Source organism: Maylandia zebra, unplaced genomic scaffold (assembly GCF_041146795.1).
Source record: "Maylandia zebra isolate NMK-2024a unplaced genomic scaffold, Mzebra_GT3a scaffold02, whole genome shotgun sequence".
NCBI classification, from domain to species: Eukaryota; Metazoa; Chordata; class Actinopteri; order Cichliformes; family Cichlidae; genus Maylandia; species Maylandia zebra.
In genome coordinates, this window is record NW_027490032.1 from 669901 (window position 1) to 686732 (window position 16832).

The 16832-nt window shown below is 37.0% G+C and overlaps 1 protein-coding gene across 3 annotated transcripts; it reads right to left on the reverse strand.

Annotated features, from left to right (window-relative positions):
* Positions 1 to 1870: 1870 nt before the first annotated feature.
* On the reverse strand, positions 1871 to 14951 carry LOC101486979 (uncharacterized). 3 transcript variants are annotated; one of them, XM_076881080.1, is made up of 28 exons: positions 14326 to 14951; positions 13967 to 14025; positions 13645 to 13794; positions 12705 to 12836; positions 12453 to 12476; positions 11202 to 12200; positions 10960 to 11099; positions 10597 to 10798; positions 10379 to 10495; positions 10058 to 10257; positions 9886 to 9976; positions 9118 to 9795; positions 8749 to 8819; positions 8494 to 8652; positions 8345 to 8386; positions 8164 to 8256; positions 7950 to 8024; positions 7769 to 7857; positions 7577 to 7679; positions 7369 to 7485; positions 7128 to 7279; positions 6861 to 6992; positions 5731 to 5788; positions 5507 to 5635; positions 4123 to 4209; positions 3813 to 3907; positions 3658 to 3700; positions 1871 to 3453 (listed from the first exon to the last, which is right to left on the reverse strand). In XM_076881080.1, exons 2-28 carry the CDS (start codon positions 13980 to 13982, stop codon positions 3145 to 3147), a joined length of 4503 nt encoding a protein of 1500 aa, XP_076737195.1. In that variant the 5' UTR covers positions 13983 to 14025; positions 14326 to 14951; the 3' UTR covers positions 1871 to 3144. The 3 variants fall into 3 exon arrangements, with proteins under 3 accessions (XP_076737195.1, XP_076737193.1, XP_076737194.1); XM_076881078.1 differs by having other exon boundaries at positions 6861 to 7010; XM_076881079.1 differs by lacking the exon at positions 14326 to 14951 and having other exon boundaries at positions 6861 to 7010; positions 13967 to 14042.
* Between the last annotated feature and the right edge of the window lie 1881 nt (positions 14952 to 16832).

Below are 16832 nucleotides of genomic sequence, written 5' to 3' on the forward strand. Positions count from 1 at the left end.
TATTTACTTGATTAACTCAATTGTATTTCTTAAATAGCATCTGGTGTCCTTGTGTTATGAGCTTCAGTAAGCTAGATTCTTAGACACAATTTCCTGTTTGTTTGTTTGTTTGTTTGTTTGTTTGTTTGTTTGTTTGTTTGTTTGTTTGTTTGTGTTTAATTTCATTGTATTGCTCTATAATTGTAGTGGGGTGTGGTTAGTTGCTCTGCTGCAGGGGACGGGTGGAGCACTAATCATGCCTGAGTAGCCACCGAAAGCATAGAGAAGCAGGAGCAGCAGTAGGAAGGCACTGCTAAGAGATGAGGAGCTGAAAAGCTGCTCCTGAAAAGCACAAACTTGTTGAAAAAGCACACTGAAAGTAAAGAGTTTGCAATCACACTGCAGCGTGTGGGTCATTTATATATAAAACTAAAATAGTTTTATGGTATTTTAATATTAAACTAATAGAATACTATTATACTTTATTATAACTCTGACTCTCCTATGTCTTAATGATAAAGTTTTGATATTGATAAGTGCTACACTGCTTTTCCTCTCACACCACAGGCTTATCCACAGCAGTTGTGTTACTTGTATTTTGTATTTGTAACCTCTTCATGTTTTCCTATATTATTATTTACTCTGCCTTGGTAAAATCAGTCACTAGGCTGCTGGTACATTAGTTGGCCAGAGATTTCCAAATTCATTCCTTACGTGAATGAGTAAACCCTGGGTTAACTTAGAGAGCTGATAATCAGCTTTGTGTGATCATTTATCCCGATCACCACTGTTAGGGTAAGAGAATCCAGATAAGGCAAAGATGCCCTGGGTGTGCTGAACTTTCTTTCCAATTCAAGTGTATAATCGCAGCTACAGTGGCTCCTATAAGACATGTTTTAGGCAACTAAGAACAGAAGTAATCTGGACTGCAGCATATGTTGCTCTAAAAGCTTTATAAACCTTTCAGCATTCATAGTTCCTTCTAAAACATGCAAGCTGCCCTTACTGCGCTTACGCACCTTCATACCATAAGAGATGCTGGCTTTTAAACTAAGCGCTGATAACACACTGGAAAGTCATCCTCCGTTTTAGCACCGGGAAAGCAGCGTCCATGATTACCAAAAATAATGTATATTTGGACCATTATGAGCAAAGAACACTTGCCCACTATGAAACAGTTCATTTCAAATGAGTCTTTACCCACAAGACATGACGGCACTTCTGGACTATGTTTAAATATGCATCATAGAGCTTTAGTTGGCATCTGCAGGTGGCACAGTGGATTGTGTTAACCTACAGAGATTTCTGGAAGTATTCCTGGGCCATTTAGTAATGTTAGAGATACAATCAGATGAGTGATGCAGTTTGTTCTCAGGGCTCGAAGACCATGGAAATCTAATGAATGTCTTCACCCTAGTCGCTTACACACAAAGACATCTTCAGTTTCTCTGACTCTTTTGTTGATGATGTACAGTAGGTGACATGAATGAGTTGAAGGGAAGTTATGAACTGTTTCTGACAAATAACACCAGGAACCTTTTCTATGTAGCTGACAGCTGGTAACTGTGCAGGGGCAGGTCTAGCAAAGTTTTGCCAGGGGGCCAGGTAGGGCATTAACAGGGACCAAAGTTTTTATCTGATGTAAAATGTATAGAAATCATACATATACCAACAAGACAGTGTACATCACTGTCACAACAGCGTGTGTTTTCATTCAAACTGACAGACAGAAGCGAGGCTGCCATATCGCGCCATCGGCCCCTCTGGCCAACACCAGTAGGCGGTAGGTGAAGTGTCTTGCCCAAGGATATTAACAGAATATTAACGATATTAACGATATTAACAGAATTAAATTTTAAAAAGAAAACAGCTTTATTGACTAAATGCTGGGAAAAAAAGATCAATACAGATCAAATCATCTAAGAGGAAAACTGACAGACAGAAACTGTAAATACAGTGAGGGGGATGTAGACAGTATATACACACAACACCCACACTCATACTAATTTGTGAGCTTAAATACATGAATATCTCTATGTCAACACAATGTATATGCTAGAAAAGAAATAGCATGAAGTTCACACTGCTTTGGTTGCTGTGTGTTTTGTAACACTGGCATGATGTTTATGGTGAGGTTGGAGTTTAGGCTACAGTGAAACTGCATTACTCCTGTTGTTTTTGAGGTATTAACAAATGGAGCATCAGTGAGAAAAGAAAAAAAAACATTTGTCATAAAAAATGTTAAGAAATACATCCCCTGTAATTGATAAATGTGTTTGTTTAGCATTTTTTTTAAATTTATAAATATATTCTTTATGTGTGTCGAACATCAGAAAGTAGAAAAAACTAGAGCTGCTCTGCTGATGGGAGGGGATGAAGCCCACTCACCAGTCTCTGTCTCTAGCTTTCTCTCATCTATGTGCCAGTAATCATTAAAGTAAAATGTTTATATATTATTTCTATCTATTTAAATAATGTTTGTTTAATTACACTTAGAATTCCAGTGTTTCAGTGAGTGGATAGTCTATTTTGGTCTTTACAGTCCACAGCAAAAATAACAATGAGAGAGTGCAACATTTTGTTTCATGCATTCACAGTTGTATCATAAGCATTAATTCAATAAATACAAGTCCTAAAGACTCTGGTTAATAGAAAAATGTGAATCCTTGCGACTGGCTATGCTTCGAAGCAGCAGGTAAGACACCTGCCGAAAAAGACACCGAGGAAAAGACAGAGAGATGAGCCTGGGAACAGGAAGGGAGAAAATACAGGGATAAGGTACAACAAAGGTATTCACGTAGATGGAGCATTAAGGCCAGACACAGACAGGGCGCTCAGGAATCAGAGGTAGACAAATGGACGCTGACTGGTAAATGGACTAGTTCTTCAAGTCTGAGCATTTAAAATGATTTTGCACAATTTACTTCATCCATACACTTGTTAAAAATGCTTGTCCTATGTAAGTGTATTCTATCTTACATGCACATCCTTTCATATTCATATAAAAGCAACTTGGGGTTACTATCTTGCCCCAGGATATTTGGCATGCAGGACTGCAGCAGATGAGGATTAAACCAAAAACCTGATTAGTTGGTGACCTGGTTAACCTCCTGAGCCACAGCCACCCAAAAGACAGACTGAAGAGAAACAAACATAAACCAGAAATCAAGTACTTATAAAGTTAGGGCCTGAAAGGTTAAGGTCAGGAATTTCATTTTCTTTCTTGAACATGGCTAAGATTTCTTTAGAAATTGTAAGTTCTGTCTCAGCGCTGTCACTGTCATCGCTTTTTTGATATACAAATGTGACATTTTCTCCTTGGGAATCGTCATGGTGACCACCCTCCTGGATCTGCATGTCATGCAGGGTTTCTTCTTCTTCCAATTTGACCTCATGAAGGTCAATTTTTCCATCCAAGTCCTTGTTGTAGCAAAAAGCAGCCGCAGCTTTGCAGTCACTTTGAAAAGTGTTTTCCTGCAGAAAAAAAAGACAAAGTGTTGACAGTATTAATACTATTACATGTAAAATACAAAACAATGCTCGTACATCACAGACTTTGCCTTCCTCTTTTTTTAACTTGCAAGTTGAAACTCACACACAAGGACACTCGAGTGTAGATTTTTATACAAAGTGTTTTGCTATGTAATTTTTAGTGTGTCTGTGTGTGTTTTCTCTTACATCTTCTATTTGTCCAGAATCACCAGCTGTTGTCTCTCTTGTACTGATTAAGAAAAAACAAAAATACAAACGTGAGTAATTATCCTTTGCCACACTCAGTCAGCAAAATCAGATTAAACTGTGAGTAAACCTACAATGTAAACAATGGAACTTACATTTCCATGCCTTTGTAAGATGTGCCCTCCAGAAGTATAGATTCAGCTTGGTATCTGCACATTTTCCCGCTGCTTTGCAACCATCGAATCAAAACCTTAACAACAATAAAGTTAAAGTTACCACCTTTAAGCTGTATTTCTTGTATAGATGTTCACTTGAAGTTCTGCAGTTTTCATTCTCCGTTCAAGAAATTAATTATAGTAAAAACCACATGTCCTAAATTATGATTGTCTGTTTCTGACACATATAATTCGTTCAGAATATCTACAACATTTTTTCAATCTTTGATCTTTTTTGTTCTCGGCTCACCTCTGGCAAAATGACCTCTCTAAGGTATAGCTGCTCCTCCACTGGCGTTGACAGAATTCTTTCAAGTCTTTGGATCATTTCTTCTGTCTGGAATACCAAAAAGGACAGAAGACATGGGGTAAAAGCATAGGACACAGGTTGCATGTCTGGTGCACTGTCACTGTCAGCTCGAATATGCTCCCACTCCCACAGAGCTAAATGTATTATTGGTCATGTTTCTTGCCTGCCTGATTAATGTTGTTAAGTTTGTGTCATGCCTCCGTCTTGTCATGTTTTCTTGTTTATTGTAAAAGTCCAGTTTTCATGTCTTTTTGTTTTTGGTTTACATTTCCTGTGCATCATTATGTTCATCCTCGTCAGCTGTTTCCTCACGTGTCTCCACTCCCCCTGATCACCTTATGTGCATGTTTAAGTCCTTTGTCTCTTACTGTTCTTTGTCAGGTTGTCTGACATAGTTTTCCCTCATTTCACTGTGTTTCATAGCATTCCTAGATACTCTGTGTTCATAGTTTTTCATAGTTGTTTTCACAGAGTGTCATAGTCTTTTAATTTACACAGTGTTCTTAGTCCCCTTAGTTTTCCCAGTTTCGGTGTGTCTCTAGTGTTATTCTCGTGACATCAGCCACAATAAAGGCTCACTTTATTTTTGGAAACTTAGTTGTGTCTCCACCGTGTCTGCTTTTGGGTCTACCTCATCTACACACCCCGCCGTGACACAATTTACTGGTTAAGAAAATGTCCAACAAAGTTTTTCTTGCCACCATCACCAAGTAAAAGTAAAATTTGCTTGTATAGTGCAATGTATAGAACTAATGAAATAAATGTAAAAAACAATAAACAATTGTCACAAAGTGTCTTAAAGTCATTTAAAATACATGGTAGTAAAATGAATATAAAACTATATATTTTTGTAGTATTACCATCCCATTACTAAGCCTTAGAATGGCTTATTTCAGTGTTATTATGCAGATGTTGCCACGCAGTTAGAGTTTTGGCTTATTAGTTATGTTAATCCTGATATGGATACATTCATCCATCCACTTATTTAACTACATATTCTGTTTACTGTCGCAGCAGGGCTAGAGGCCCCAGCTGAGGGGGGGCAAATGTTGGGTAGACTTTTTGCAGATTAATAGTTGAAGGGCATGATATAAAATCTGTTTTTTTGAATTTGTTTCTGTTCAGTGCACTGCAGTTCAGTTTTTATGCATATAGAACCAAATCACAACAACAGTTGCTTCAAGACACTTTATATTTTTTAATGTAAAGATCCTGAAATGTTTAGGTTATGTAAACATACTTGAGTGAAAAACTACAGATTACTATGGATGCTAAACTCAAGTTGTAAGTGTGAATAAGATCATAAACACTGAATATACAATACCTTTATGTCACTGAATAAAGTAAAATGTTCACTGTAATGTTTGCGAAGTTCAGGATCAAATTCTCTGTGATTCCACAGATACATCCGATTGGAGAGAACAAGTCCACTCTGCAGTTTTCTTTCCAAATCCTGTAATATTAGAATATAAAATGTGATTTAAATGTATGGTAGCTGATAACATGACATACAGGTTAGTGAAGAAACGTTAGAATGCATTAAATCACCTTAATTTCTTCATCTGAAAGGATTTCTGTAACTGTAACAGCCTCCAGCATGTCACCTCTGTTTGAGACAAAAGCATTGCCCATGAGCCTTAAATTAACCACAATCTGCAACATTTGTATTTAAATCTTTATACTGTACAGGTCAGATGTTTACCTACACTTATGGTTGTCATGGTAATTTGTGGATTCTAAAGATTTTTTTTTTAACTGTTCTGCTTCCAGGGTAAAATAATCATACAAAATAATCTTAATGATAATACTTTATTGATCCTTAAGGAAATTATGTGGGTTACAGTTGTTTCAACAAATACAAAAATTGGGTGCACTAGTTTTAATTTATTTTGGTATTTTCTTTTAGCCGCACAGAATCAAAATTCTGACTTGATATTTGAGTATTGGAAAAATTAGTAGAGTTCTTAAGCCTAATGACTTTGCTTGGAGCTCTTTACCCAGCTCTTTAGCATAGTCCAAAAAATTTAAGTTTGAGGATTTAGGGAGGCCATTCCAAAAGCTTAATATTAGACTGTTTTATGTATTCCAAAATGAGTTGTGATGTGTTTTTGGCCACCTTTGGCATAATGTTCTTGGTTTTTGGCTTTTTAGTCCTCCAAACACATTTTTTCCTAAATAGCTCAGTGTTACGGCCCTAGCAGGGACTCCATTTTAAAAGACCTTCGCAAGTTGTGTAAATTTACAATTCTCCTTCTTATATCTTCACTTAGACTTTCTCATTATTCGGAGTATTGGTCAGTCCAATAAGTGCTGTCAAATAAATTACTTTTGGGTGATCAGAAATGAGAAGGTAATAGGCCTTAGCCTTGACAAGGTAAATAGCATCATAGAACCTTGACAACCACTTGTTTAAACACTTTAGTATATGTCTATATTTGAGCCCTTATGTACAATTTTGACTCTGTGGACCAGAGAAAATCTAAAATAAAAATTGTGCACTACAAGTCATTCAAGATATTTGTGATGCAATCATTCCACCCTGGAAAAAGAATAGTTTAAAGAAATCATTACCAAACCACAAAATTACACAAAATTAAATGTTAATGCTTATGATGACCATATGTAAACTTACAACAACAGTATGACAGTAACTGATATTCAAATCAAGAGTTTCTTACACATTAGTTGTAAGGTTGCATCCGCAAACAAAACCCTTTGATTCCCAGTCTTTCGAGTCTCCCTCCACACCAGCACACTCAAAATGCAGACATTTTTTGCAGACAGTGCACAGTAGCCACATACATTGATTTCTGTGGTCATGAAAAACACTGTAGAAAATCAAAGTGAATTTTAAATTTCTACCATGTTTTAAAAAAAAGAATAACTTTCATTCTGAAATGTTTGATACATAAATAATGTTTAGTTGTCAGTGTTGTTATGCACACCTGGTTTTCCCAGTCACTCTCTGGAACAAGCATGCCTTTATTTGCATGGCCATGCAATGAATCCCTGAGTCGGTCTGTTCAACTCCAGCTTCTTGTATTTCCATTTCTTTCTGTCGAATCTTCAACATGTCTTCCATAGTCGGTGGGAAATCCTAAATAACAAAACCCTTAATATTATCACACAATATTTCATATAATACCAGTAAAAATTTTGTTATACTCAGATATCTATTTCTCTAACCTCAGCTTTCACATTTTTCAGCATTTGTGTAGCGTGGTGCAGACGAAGAATCCTGCACTCACTAAGGGTCAGAGCATCATCAGTGACCTTGTGATGTAGGACTTCATTTTCTGCAGCCTAGTTTGAAATAAAATTAACAATGATGACCCAACACGTGAGCAACCAATAAATCATGCAAAAGTAGCAGCTCCCAGGACAGCAAACTCACCGAACACACAAAAACACCACAATTAACGGAGTCCTCCTGCTTCCACTGTGGAGGATATTTGACTGTCCAACCTTGAAGCCCACCAGAAAACCTGAAGACGTTTCTAAAAAAGAGAGTGGCAGCAGTTCAGCTCCATCAGTATCGCATTCATTTACCTGCAAACTAAAACTGTAGCACAAAATCTCCTTTTACCTGAGCAGGTCCATGTCATCATCACTGATGCTGCTGGAAGTCATCAGTGAGTCGTATATTCTAATCTGTTTGGCTTTGAAGTCAAACACCTACAAACATATATAATCTTAAATGCTCAGAAAAATATAAAAAGAGTAAATGTTATAGGCTGAAATCTCTTTCCTAAAATGTTTTGGCTCACCCAAAGGATGAAATGGTTGCCTGTCTCTGGTGAAGAATGACCCACAATTCTGGGAAGGAATATCTTTTCTGAGTCCTGTAGCACAAACGTAACAGTTGTAGGTGCACACGGGTCATGTAGCATGTAAAAAGCAATATTGTTTTTGTAAATTTATGTTTGGGATTTTTTATTTATTTATTGTTTTTATGTTTTTAATTATGCAAAAAGGACCTACCGGAATGCATTTGGCAACTTCATCACTGACTGCTCCAGATTCGGTCCATTCCCGGTGCCACAAAGTGAAATCAAAGGTGCCTAAAGCACCACACTGTCAAATAGAACATCTCATTAAGCATTTCATAAATACTCATTGACCAATGAAAATATCATAAAGGAAACAAATGAAAATGAGTCACCTTGTTTTCTTGAGCGAGCTGCCCCACCCGATAGTTAACAGCCTGGAATGTTTACGAAAACAAGATTTGTGGCTGGCAGATGATTTCTTAACAAACAAAGCTCTTAATTGTGGTAAAAAACAAAAACAATTTTATTTTTCAGCACTTACATCATCTGTCAACCACGGCGATGGCAATGATGACTGAAGCAACAAGTCTAGTGGGCAAACGCTGCTAATGTCTTTTATTGAGACTGGAAATATTCGTGAAACATAAGCCAGGGCTTGAGTTTCATCACGGGATCCAGAGAGTAGCTGATTGAGTTTCTCCTTTATGCGCACAGAAAGATAGCATACTAACTCTTAAGAACTTTAATAATGTTCTGTATGTCAACATCAAAGTGCAATACGAGGGTTTTTTTTTACCTTCTCATCATCACTTGTGGCATATAATTGTGATATGGATGAGGATTTCAACACACTGTGTTCCTCCCCTTCTAAAAAACAAAACAAAACTGAGCAATGATCTATCGTCTAAACAACGCATTTCATGTTTTTCAAGCACTCAAACTGTTTGCTTACTACAAGGCTCGAACTCAAAAATTCATACAATTTTTTTCCCCAAACACACTAACACAAAAAACCAACACCATTGACTGAGGGAGCCGGGGAATAACACAATAGCCTTCTCACTAGTAGATGACATCCTCTACCTTCCCAGCCAAAGACACCTGTGCTTACAAAACTGTGATATTTTTATGAGTTATTATTATATCATATATCAGTCAAACCTACCAGCAGTATGAAATCCCAACATCCCATGCAGTCCAACAGACAATTGTGTGCTGCCCAAAGCCTCCATCTCAGCCTTAAATGTCCTGTTAATTTTTTCATTGTGTAGTTCAATCAACACTCTCACAGTCTGTTTGAAGTGGGATTCATTCATTTGGCACAAAGATTGCCAAATGGATTCAAGCTCTTGATTGAACTGTTTTGCTACTGCAGAGTTGACCTCTCGTCGAAGTGTTGGGCAGATGACAAGGCTTCTTAAATTATCTTCTGGATGTCTTGGATTTATTTGGTGGAATTGATCATACAGTGAATACCTGTCAGATGTCCTTGTGATTGGATGTACTGCTGGTGTTCCATTTATATTTTGCTGTAACTTCACTGGTAATGGAAATCTGAGGTTCTTCACCCATTGCATTTCAACCTTTAGTTCATTTTTGGTTGCTAGTTTTAGATTATCTGTGGTTGGTGCACAAAGTCTTCCATCGTGTGGCTTAAAAAACATCTGATTAGTTTGGTCATTAGTGTGGCTGGCAACCTCACCAGCCATGTCAGAAATGTAACAGGTTGGAACGTGCTTAAAACTTAGCAAGCCATCTGCATGGTCCCTTGCTGACTCCATCCAGAAAAGAAAATTGATATAATAAACAACACCATGGACACAGGAGAAATGAAGTACACCACCTAAAAAATATATAAATTACAAAAAATTATATGTCAAAAGTACTTTTTTAAAAATTTGAGGATGTTCAAAGAGAAAAAAAAACTCATCACCTGTTTTTTGAAGTTTCTTGGAAAGTTTTGGGTGTAGTTCCTTGAATCCATTAATCATACCCAGTGCATTCTGGGATTCTTTTTTCTGGTTCTATAAAAAGAAAGATCCACAGTAACAATGACAAAAGTAAATGTTAAAAAAAAAAACAAATAGAAATTTGATTAGTTTTACCTTCTCTGAGTCAGTGGTTTGAAGCATTATGTCTTCAATTATTTGTTCTGGTGAATGTTTGTTCTGATCATTTTTTTCTTTCAGTGCCTTTTTAATCTCAGTTTTTGGAAGGATATCCCTCAATCTAGTGTGCTTTCCCATCCATGGTGCCATAGTAGACTGGTGAACAGATTTGCAGTATGGGTTTGCAACAGATGTTCCTATTTGGAAGACACAGTCTTTTGATTTGTACAAATATTCATAATAGAGACAGTGTTGTGCTTTATAATTCTAGACGGTCCTAAAACTATTGTTGTGTAAAGTTCTCACACTATAACAAACCTGCTATAAGGCCTTCTGCTATGAGTGATTTGTCCAGATCTGTCCATGCCTTGACGATATCCACTTCAAGATCCTTGTCAGATATGGTATCTGGATCTGGCCTTTCAAATGATCCAACTTCAAATGAAATTAAACACAGTTAACAATGCAGTTTTATCAAATTCTTCACAGAAATTTAGTAGTTTACACATTTCCAAGAGAAAAGACATTGTCCTTACGAGGTACATCAAAGCCTAGTTTCCAGTTGCCATCTGCCACAACCACAGCTGGGTGGTGTCCACACTGGTAGCAAAAGAAGTTGAAGTCAAAGTCTGATAATGACAAAAAGTGGTGGAATGCCTTCTCCACCATTTGGTGTTGGTAGCGATTGTCATTAAGTACTGACAGAGTGTCCAGCATACGTCCACTGGTTGTCTTGTTCTGCAATTAAACAACATATAGAATTGGCTTTCAATGTCCAAACATGTTGAGATTAATTTTCTCAAAATATGGATATGTTTTGTTATTGTTGTTATTTGTAATAAACTTCCTTAATGCACTTTCCAAATAGTGGTTCCACAATTCATTGTTAGTTGGCTTACCTCCAAACCTGACAGCAGGAGTTCACATAGAGGTAGTGTTAATAAGATGTGGTTGTTAAAATTGTGGAAACCAGAGGAATACTCCTGAAATCTCACAGTGTTAGCACACCGTGGGCACTCTTTCATAGCAACGGAGACACCTGATAATTAAAGAAAAGTACTTTGTAATAGGTTGAAGATAGTTGTATGCCAAAGGCATACACATAACACTGTTTGCATGTTTTGTTGTTGTTGTGACTTACCTTTGTGGAAATTGCTAAGACCATATATCACAGCTTGGTTGGTGATAACTTTTGGGGCGTTAAGCTGAGGAGGGGTCGGCCCTGGACAGTAGGGACAGGTGTTTTCCCAAGGAACAAAAGATGGCGGTGGTTTTTCCTCTTGAGTGCCTAACTTCAGGTCCTTCGGACGTGGAATACGCTTTTTGGTGTAAATATATTCTGTCATCCTACATATTTTTGCTGTGGATATATTTTTTGATGTCTCACTAATAATGCTGTTCTCTGATGTCTCCTGGAAAATCCACCACATTCCCATCATTACGTGGATACATTGCTGAGATCGTTCTGTTCCCTGACACTGGCAATTCCATTTTCTAGTTACTGAATCAAATGTCACCCTTGTCCTCTGGAACTGACACCAGTGGTCAGTTTCATTTGTAAAAACTGAGAAAAAATACCACTGTTGTGAGGGCCCCTGATCTTCATAACACACAGGAAATACGCTATCAACACCACATTGTTTGGCAGCACTGTCGAGTGCCTCACATTTTGCGCCCCACTCAGATGACATTAGCCCTCTGCTCAACATGTCCTGAAGTGATTTTGATGTAAGGACTGCTGGCTTAACATATGGCTTGGCATTTTTTGTTCTTTCTAAATGAACACATTCTTTTCCCGGATTTCCCGAAAATCGAGCCATCTGCATGAACCTGCGACACTTCTCAACCTCACAGTCTATTTGTGGTGGATTAGCAGACTTCATGACGTGAATTGGAAAAGCTGGACTGTGTTGTGTTTCTGTGTGTTCTGGTGTGACATAAATGCCATTTATAACATCAATACATGTCATCGGTGCAGAGTCCAGGTGATGTACTTCTCTGATGGGTCTTTTTATGTGTGGCTGTTTACTCATCATAGCTGTGCAGGGGGTGCATAAAAATTGTTCAGGCTTTGAATCTGAGTCCTCTGGGGAATCATCACTAATGTTTTCAGCCTTTCTTTTTAAAGAGCTTGGGGTTTCTATGCAAAAAAAAACAACAAAAAAACAGCTGTTAATCACATCATTCTAAAATCTAATAAAGATGCTTTTGTTTCATTCTGAAAATAAATTATTGCCATGAACTGATGTTGCTTTTTTCAAGGTATAGGCACAAGAGTGGGTTCAAAGATGGGGAACAACTATGACAGTGAGGTAATTGCATCACTGTTATCTATCTATCTGTATATCAAAGTATAACAGTATAATCATAAAATAAAATAGTGTTAAATTACCTTGTTTTTTGCTTGATTTGATACCTGCAGAATAAAGAAATTGAAAAAAATAAGGCACAAAGTATGTTATATATTGGTATAATAATATGGATGTCTTTTCATTTAAATTTAACTTTAAAGACCTCTATAAAAAAGAACATGCTTTAATGATGTCGTGCATCTTCACTAAAAGATAGCTATTCTCCCCCTTCTTGGTAGTTATATGCTGAGAAGATCTGTGAATATTTGCGGATGCCATAGCAGAACTCTTACCATGTCTGTCTTTTAAATGTTTCGTGAAGATAGAAGATCGTGTTAAAATTGCAAAGTTACACAACGGACAATGATAATGGCTTCTCTTTGCTCCTTTGACATCCTTGCAATAGCAGGCCACCACAAATTTCTCTGAAAAACAAGCGAGTAAATGCTTTTCAGTACATGAAATGGTTAATACAAAGTCACCTAGTCAGTGACACCTTGGGGAGAAAGGCATACTGGCAATCCAGGGACCAAAAAAGCCAGTTGAAAAGAAAAAGTATTCATACTGGATATTTGCACTGATATGGACTAGGCAATATGTTAGGAATGAAAGGCTGGCACAACATTTTAATGGCACTGAAAATAATCAACTAAGGGCTCTACTCTGATACATATTTTTTTAATTATTTTGAGCAACGCACATAAACTAATACACATATTTTATCACACACAGCATGACAAACATCCAAATTGGCCAAAAGATTTTTTTTCTGGAGACACACATACACACACTAGACTAGACTTCGAAAAGAGACATGCAAATAATAAGAGCAGAATGAGATTACGTGGGTTTATCCACGTAGAGCAGACCTACAAATAATTAAACTAGACTAAACACACATCATTGGACTCTGTAACTTTTTATACACCACAATTCATATTTACACAGCTGTGCGCCTATAATACCTGGCATATGATTTAGAAATAGCACTGTTAATACTCGTGTCCCTTTTTTCTTAAGAGAAGACTAAAAAGGAACACAAGCAGATTACTAACAGCAAACAAATTAAGCCAAATAAACAAATATGCCTCGAGAAAATCAGGGGAATTATAAACTGATTTAAATAATGACAAACTAATAACCAAGACAAACATTTAAATACTAAATTGAAGAATAGTGTAGTGTGTAGTAATCCCCAAGTCCACTTTGTTTACACATACATCTAGTCCTTACCTTGTTTTTTTTCCAAAAAATAAATTCCATCTTTGAGATGCTTTTTGTGAAGGTGATCCTTGTTTGCACGTTCTTTCTTTTGACAAAACACACATTTATCACCAGCAAGGGCCATCAGTGATGCAACATCACTGAATACCTGATGTGCACCTGTGAAGAACAGAAACGACAAAATTTATACAGAAAGTAAACGCTCTGAAACATTTTAGGTTTTCAAATACCGGAAATTTTTTTTTTCAGGTTTGATGCAAATGACTCAATATTGCACTTTAAAAATGTGAATTTGTGTTCTGTGTGAATTATTATGTGTTGAGCTTCTCACCTTCCTTTTTGTCCATGTTTTAAGAAGATGCAAACACACCCAGGAATCAAGAGAAGAGCCTGGAGACACATTAAACTAATTTAGAGAACAATGTTAGACAATTGGACTTAAGAATAAAAAGCTTGGTGTAGATGTAGATCAGCAGGCAATGCACCACTTATTCTATGTATACTCAGTGTTTGTGTATTTGGTTACATTCAAATTTCAGTATAAAATTCTGAACTGGTTAAAGCAATTGTAATTGTCACTTTAGAAAAAAAAGGTAAGTATACTAAGGTGCATGTTTTACGACATCTTCAAAATTAACCTTTAATGTTTTCTAATATTTTTCTAACTGGGTCAGTATTTAAGGCACTTACCGTTGTTCTGAAGAGATCTCATAAAACACAAGCACTCTTCTAAGTATCAGGATGAAAAAAAAATTGTCCACTAAAAGATAAGAAAGTTTAAATTACACCAGCTGTTTCCCTTTTTTAAATAAATAAATAAAAGATGTCAGTCTACCAGTCCCACTCAGCTGGGACAGGTACAGTCAGCTGTTTTGCTATAGAATACCTGTCCAAACCTGCCAACAGTTTAAGCACCATTCAAGCAACCACTGGGTGTGTCTATAAGGAGTGGCAACCTCTTTCATAGCAATACACGCACATTGATTGTGAACCAGGAAGAGGTTTATTAAACAAAGAACAAAATTCTTCCTCTCTGACTGTGGGTTGTAGATGAAGCTTCTCTTTCGCTTTATTTCTGTGCCTGTATTTTTTATGTATTTATTTATTGTCCATGGACCAGCAGATGGAGCAGAAGCGAGACGATCCGAGTAGGTACTAAAAGAAAAGGACTCAACGCTCTGTTTGTGATCTATTGTACTGCTATGTCAACACATTGTGGCTTTGTGTTTTGTATGTATGGCATATGTGACATTGAGACAAGGGTGTTACATTACCCTTTACATTGCCTTTACATTACCTGTCAGATTTTCAATGTGGTTTCATAACATGTGTTTTAAAAACTGACTTAAGATATGCTAATTATTTAAATATTTATATATTATTTAATTATTTCTTTGCACATTTATAAAACTAAAGAAGATCTTATTTCTTGGAAGTTGTGTTTATAATTTGCTCTCCTTCCACTAAATGGGAATGTAACATTTGCCTCTCAATAGTACTCCATAAAGCTCCATAGCATTTTTGGGTTTTTTCTGTGTTTTAACCCTGTCCAGGCAGACATTGCAGATTTGCAACAGTTAAAAACTAACAACCTGATTACTCCACATACATATTTTTTGAGTTTCTTTTACTCACAAGTACCACTGCAGGACTTGGTTGTGCATTAGCAACAGAAAACTTAATTTGGGCCTGAGAGGGTTAACTTCAAAATATATGGTCGTGAAATTTATCAAGCACCAAAACTACAACTTGTCAAAATGTCCTACAGTTCCTACCGTTCAGTTCTTTGAAGTCTTATTTTCCTAATATCATGGAGCAAGGTTAATTCTAAAATTGAGTGCCCCTGGGTGCTTACTTTTGCTAAAATTCCCTGTTAGTGTTGGCATAAAAGAGCAGATATTAAAATAACAACTGTAATAATTGTTGGAATTCTGTAGTTTGGTTTATTGATACATATTGTCACATCATCATTACGAAACAAAACTGGAAAGACATTAAGACATTATTCTTGTCCAACTGAATTTAATATGTCATTTCGTGTCATAGCTAGTGTTCCTCTTTTCATTCGTTTATTTACTTTCAGAATATTAAACAGGAAAGATAAAAGGAATACGTGTGAATAACTTACACTAAAACAAGGTGATGCGATATATCTGTGAAGGTTCTCAATCATCCAGGTCATCGTAGTCTAAGAAGCTTGGAAAGAAAAGTGTCTGGACTTCTTTAAGTTGCTTGAAGACGTTTCACCTCTCATCCGAGAAGCTTCTTCAGTTCTAGGGTCAAATGGTGGAGAGTCCCAGATTATCTTTGAGATCCCTTCGCAGACGCCTCAACGCCCACTCACATCCTGGGCCATCTGACCTCAGGAAATAACATGATAGGGTGGGACTAGGTTCCACAATGAGCTCACCCAAAACCTTGGCTGATTGTGACCCACACCCGCTTTCACACCTTGGCTCATGTGATTAATTAGAGGATCATTTAGGGGATCATTGTCCCTCTCGGTGGGTTACTCCCACAGGGCTTATAACTGGGACTCTCCACCATTTGACCTTAGAACTGAAGAAGCTTCTCGGATGAGAGGTGAAACATCTTCAAGCAACTTAAAGAAGTCCAGACTTTTCTTTCCAAGCTACTTGGACAAGGCGGATGCGATCAATTCCTAAAGGTTATGTCATATGACACACAAGCACTGATGCACACTGAGAAGCACCGAGAAATCTTTCAATTCATGCTGTGAACATGAACTCAAGACCCCTGACCTCTGAATTGTCATTCACTGCCCTGACAACAACTAGACATAACACAGAAGAGGAAGCACTTTCTGCACTCACTCGAAAGAGCACCATCAGCAGTATTAGTTTGTTTTCTAACAACAAAATCTCAACTCAAGAGGAAAAACTTCAAGGCCAATATCAAAACAAGGCTTACTTGTTTTTACATTGAAAGTAGATTTGTGTGTGTTAGAAGAAGCTTTGTTGGAATTTCTTTGATGTGTTGGTCACAATCCTAAATAACAGTGCTTTGATGTCACTTGTTTCAAGTATGTCTGTTTTACACTATAATTTACGTCGATAAACATAAACAGCTTCTGAGTGTATGTCGGGAAACGGGGAGAATCCCAGAAATGGTGGAGTCTGTTGTTTGTCTTTGAAGATGGGGAAGAGGCAAAATGCTTTCTCTGCAATTAGAACAAC

What these genes read in the sequence shown, in the direction of transcription:
- LOC101486979 (XM_076881078.1), bottom strand. An exon ending in TGAAAAATGTGAAAGCTGAG is followed by an intron (nt 7,280 to 7,368) that starts GTTAGAGAAATA and finishes TTTGTTATTTAG; the next exon opens with GATTTCCCACCGACTATGGA. An exon ending in CTTTATTCAGTGACATAAAG is followed by an intron (nt 4,210 to 5,506) that starts GTATTGTATATT and finishes TTGGTATTCCAG; the next exon opens with ACAGAAGAAATGATCCAAAG.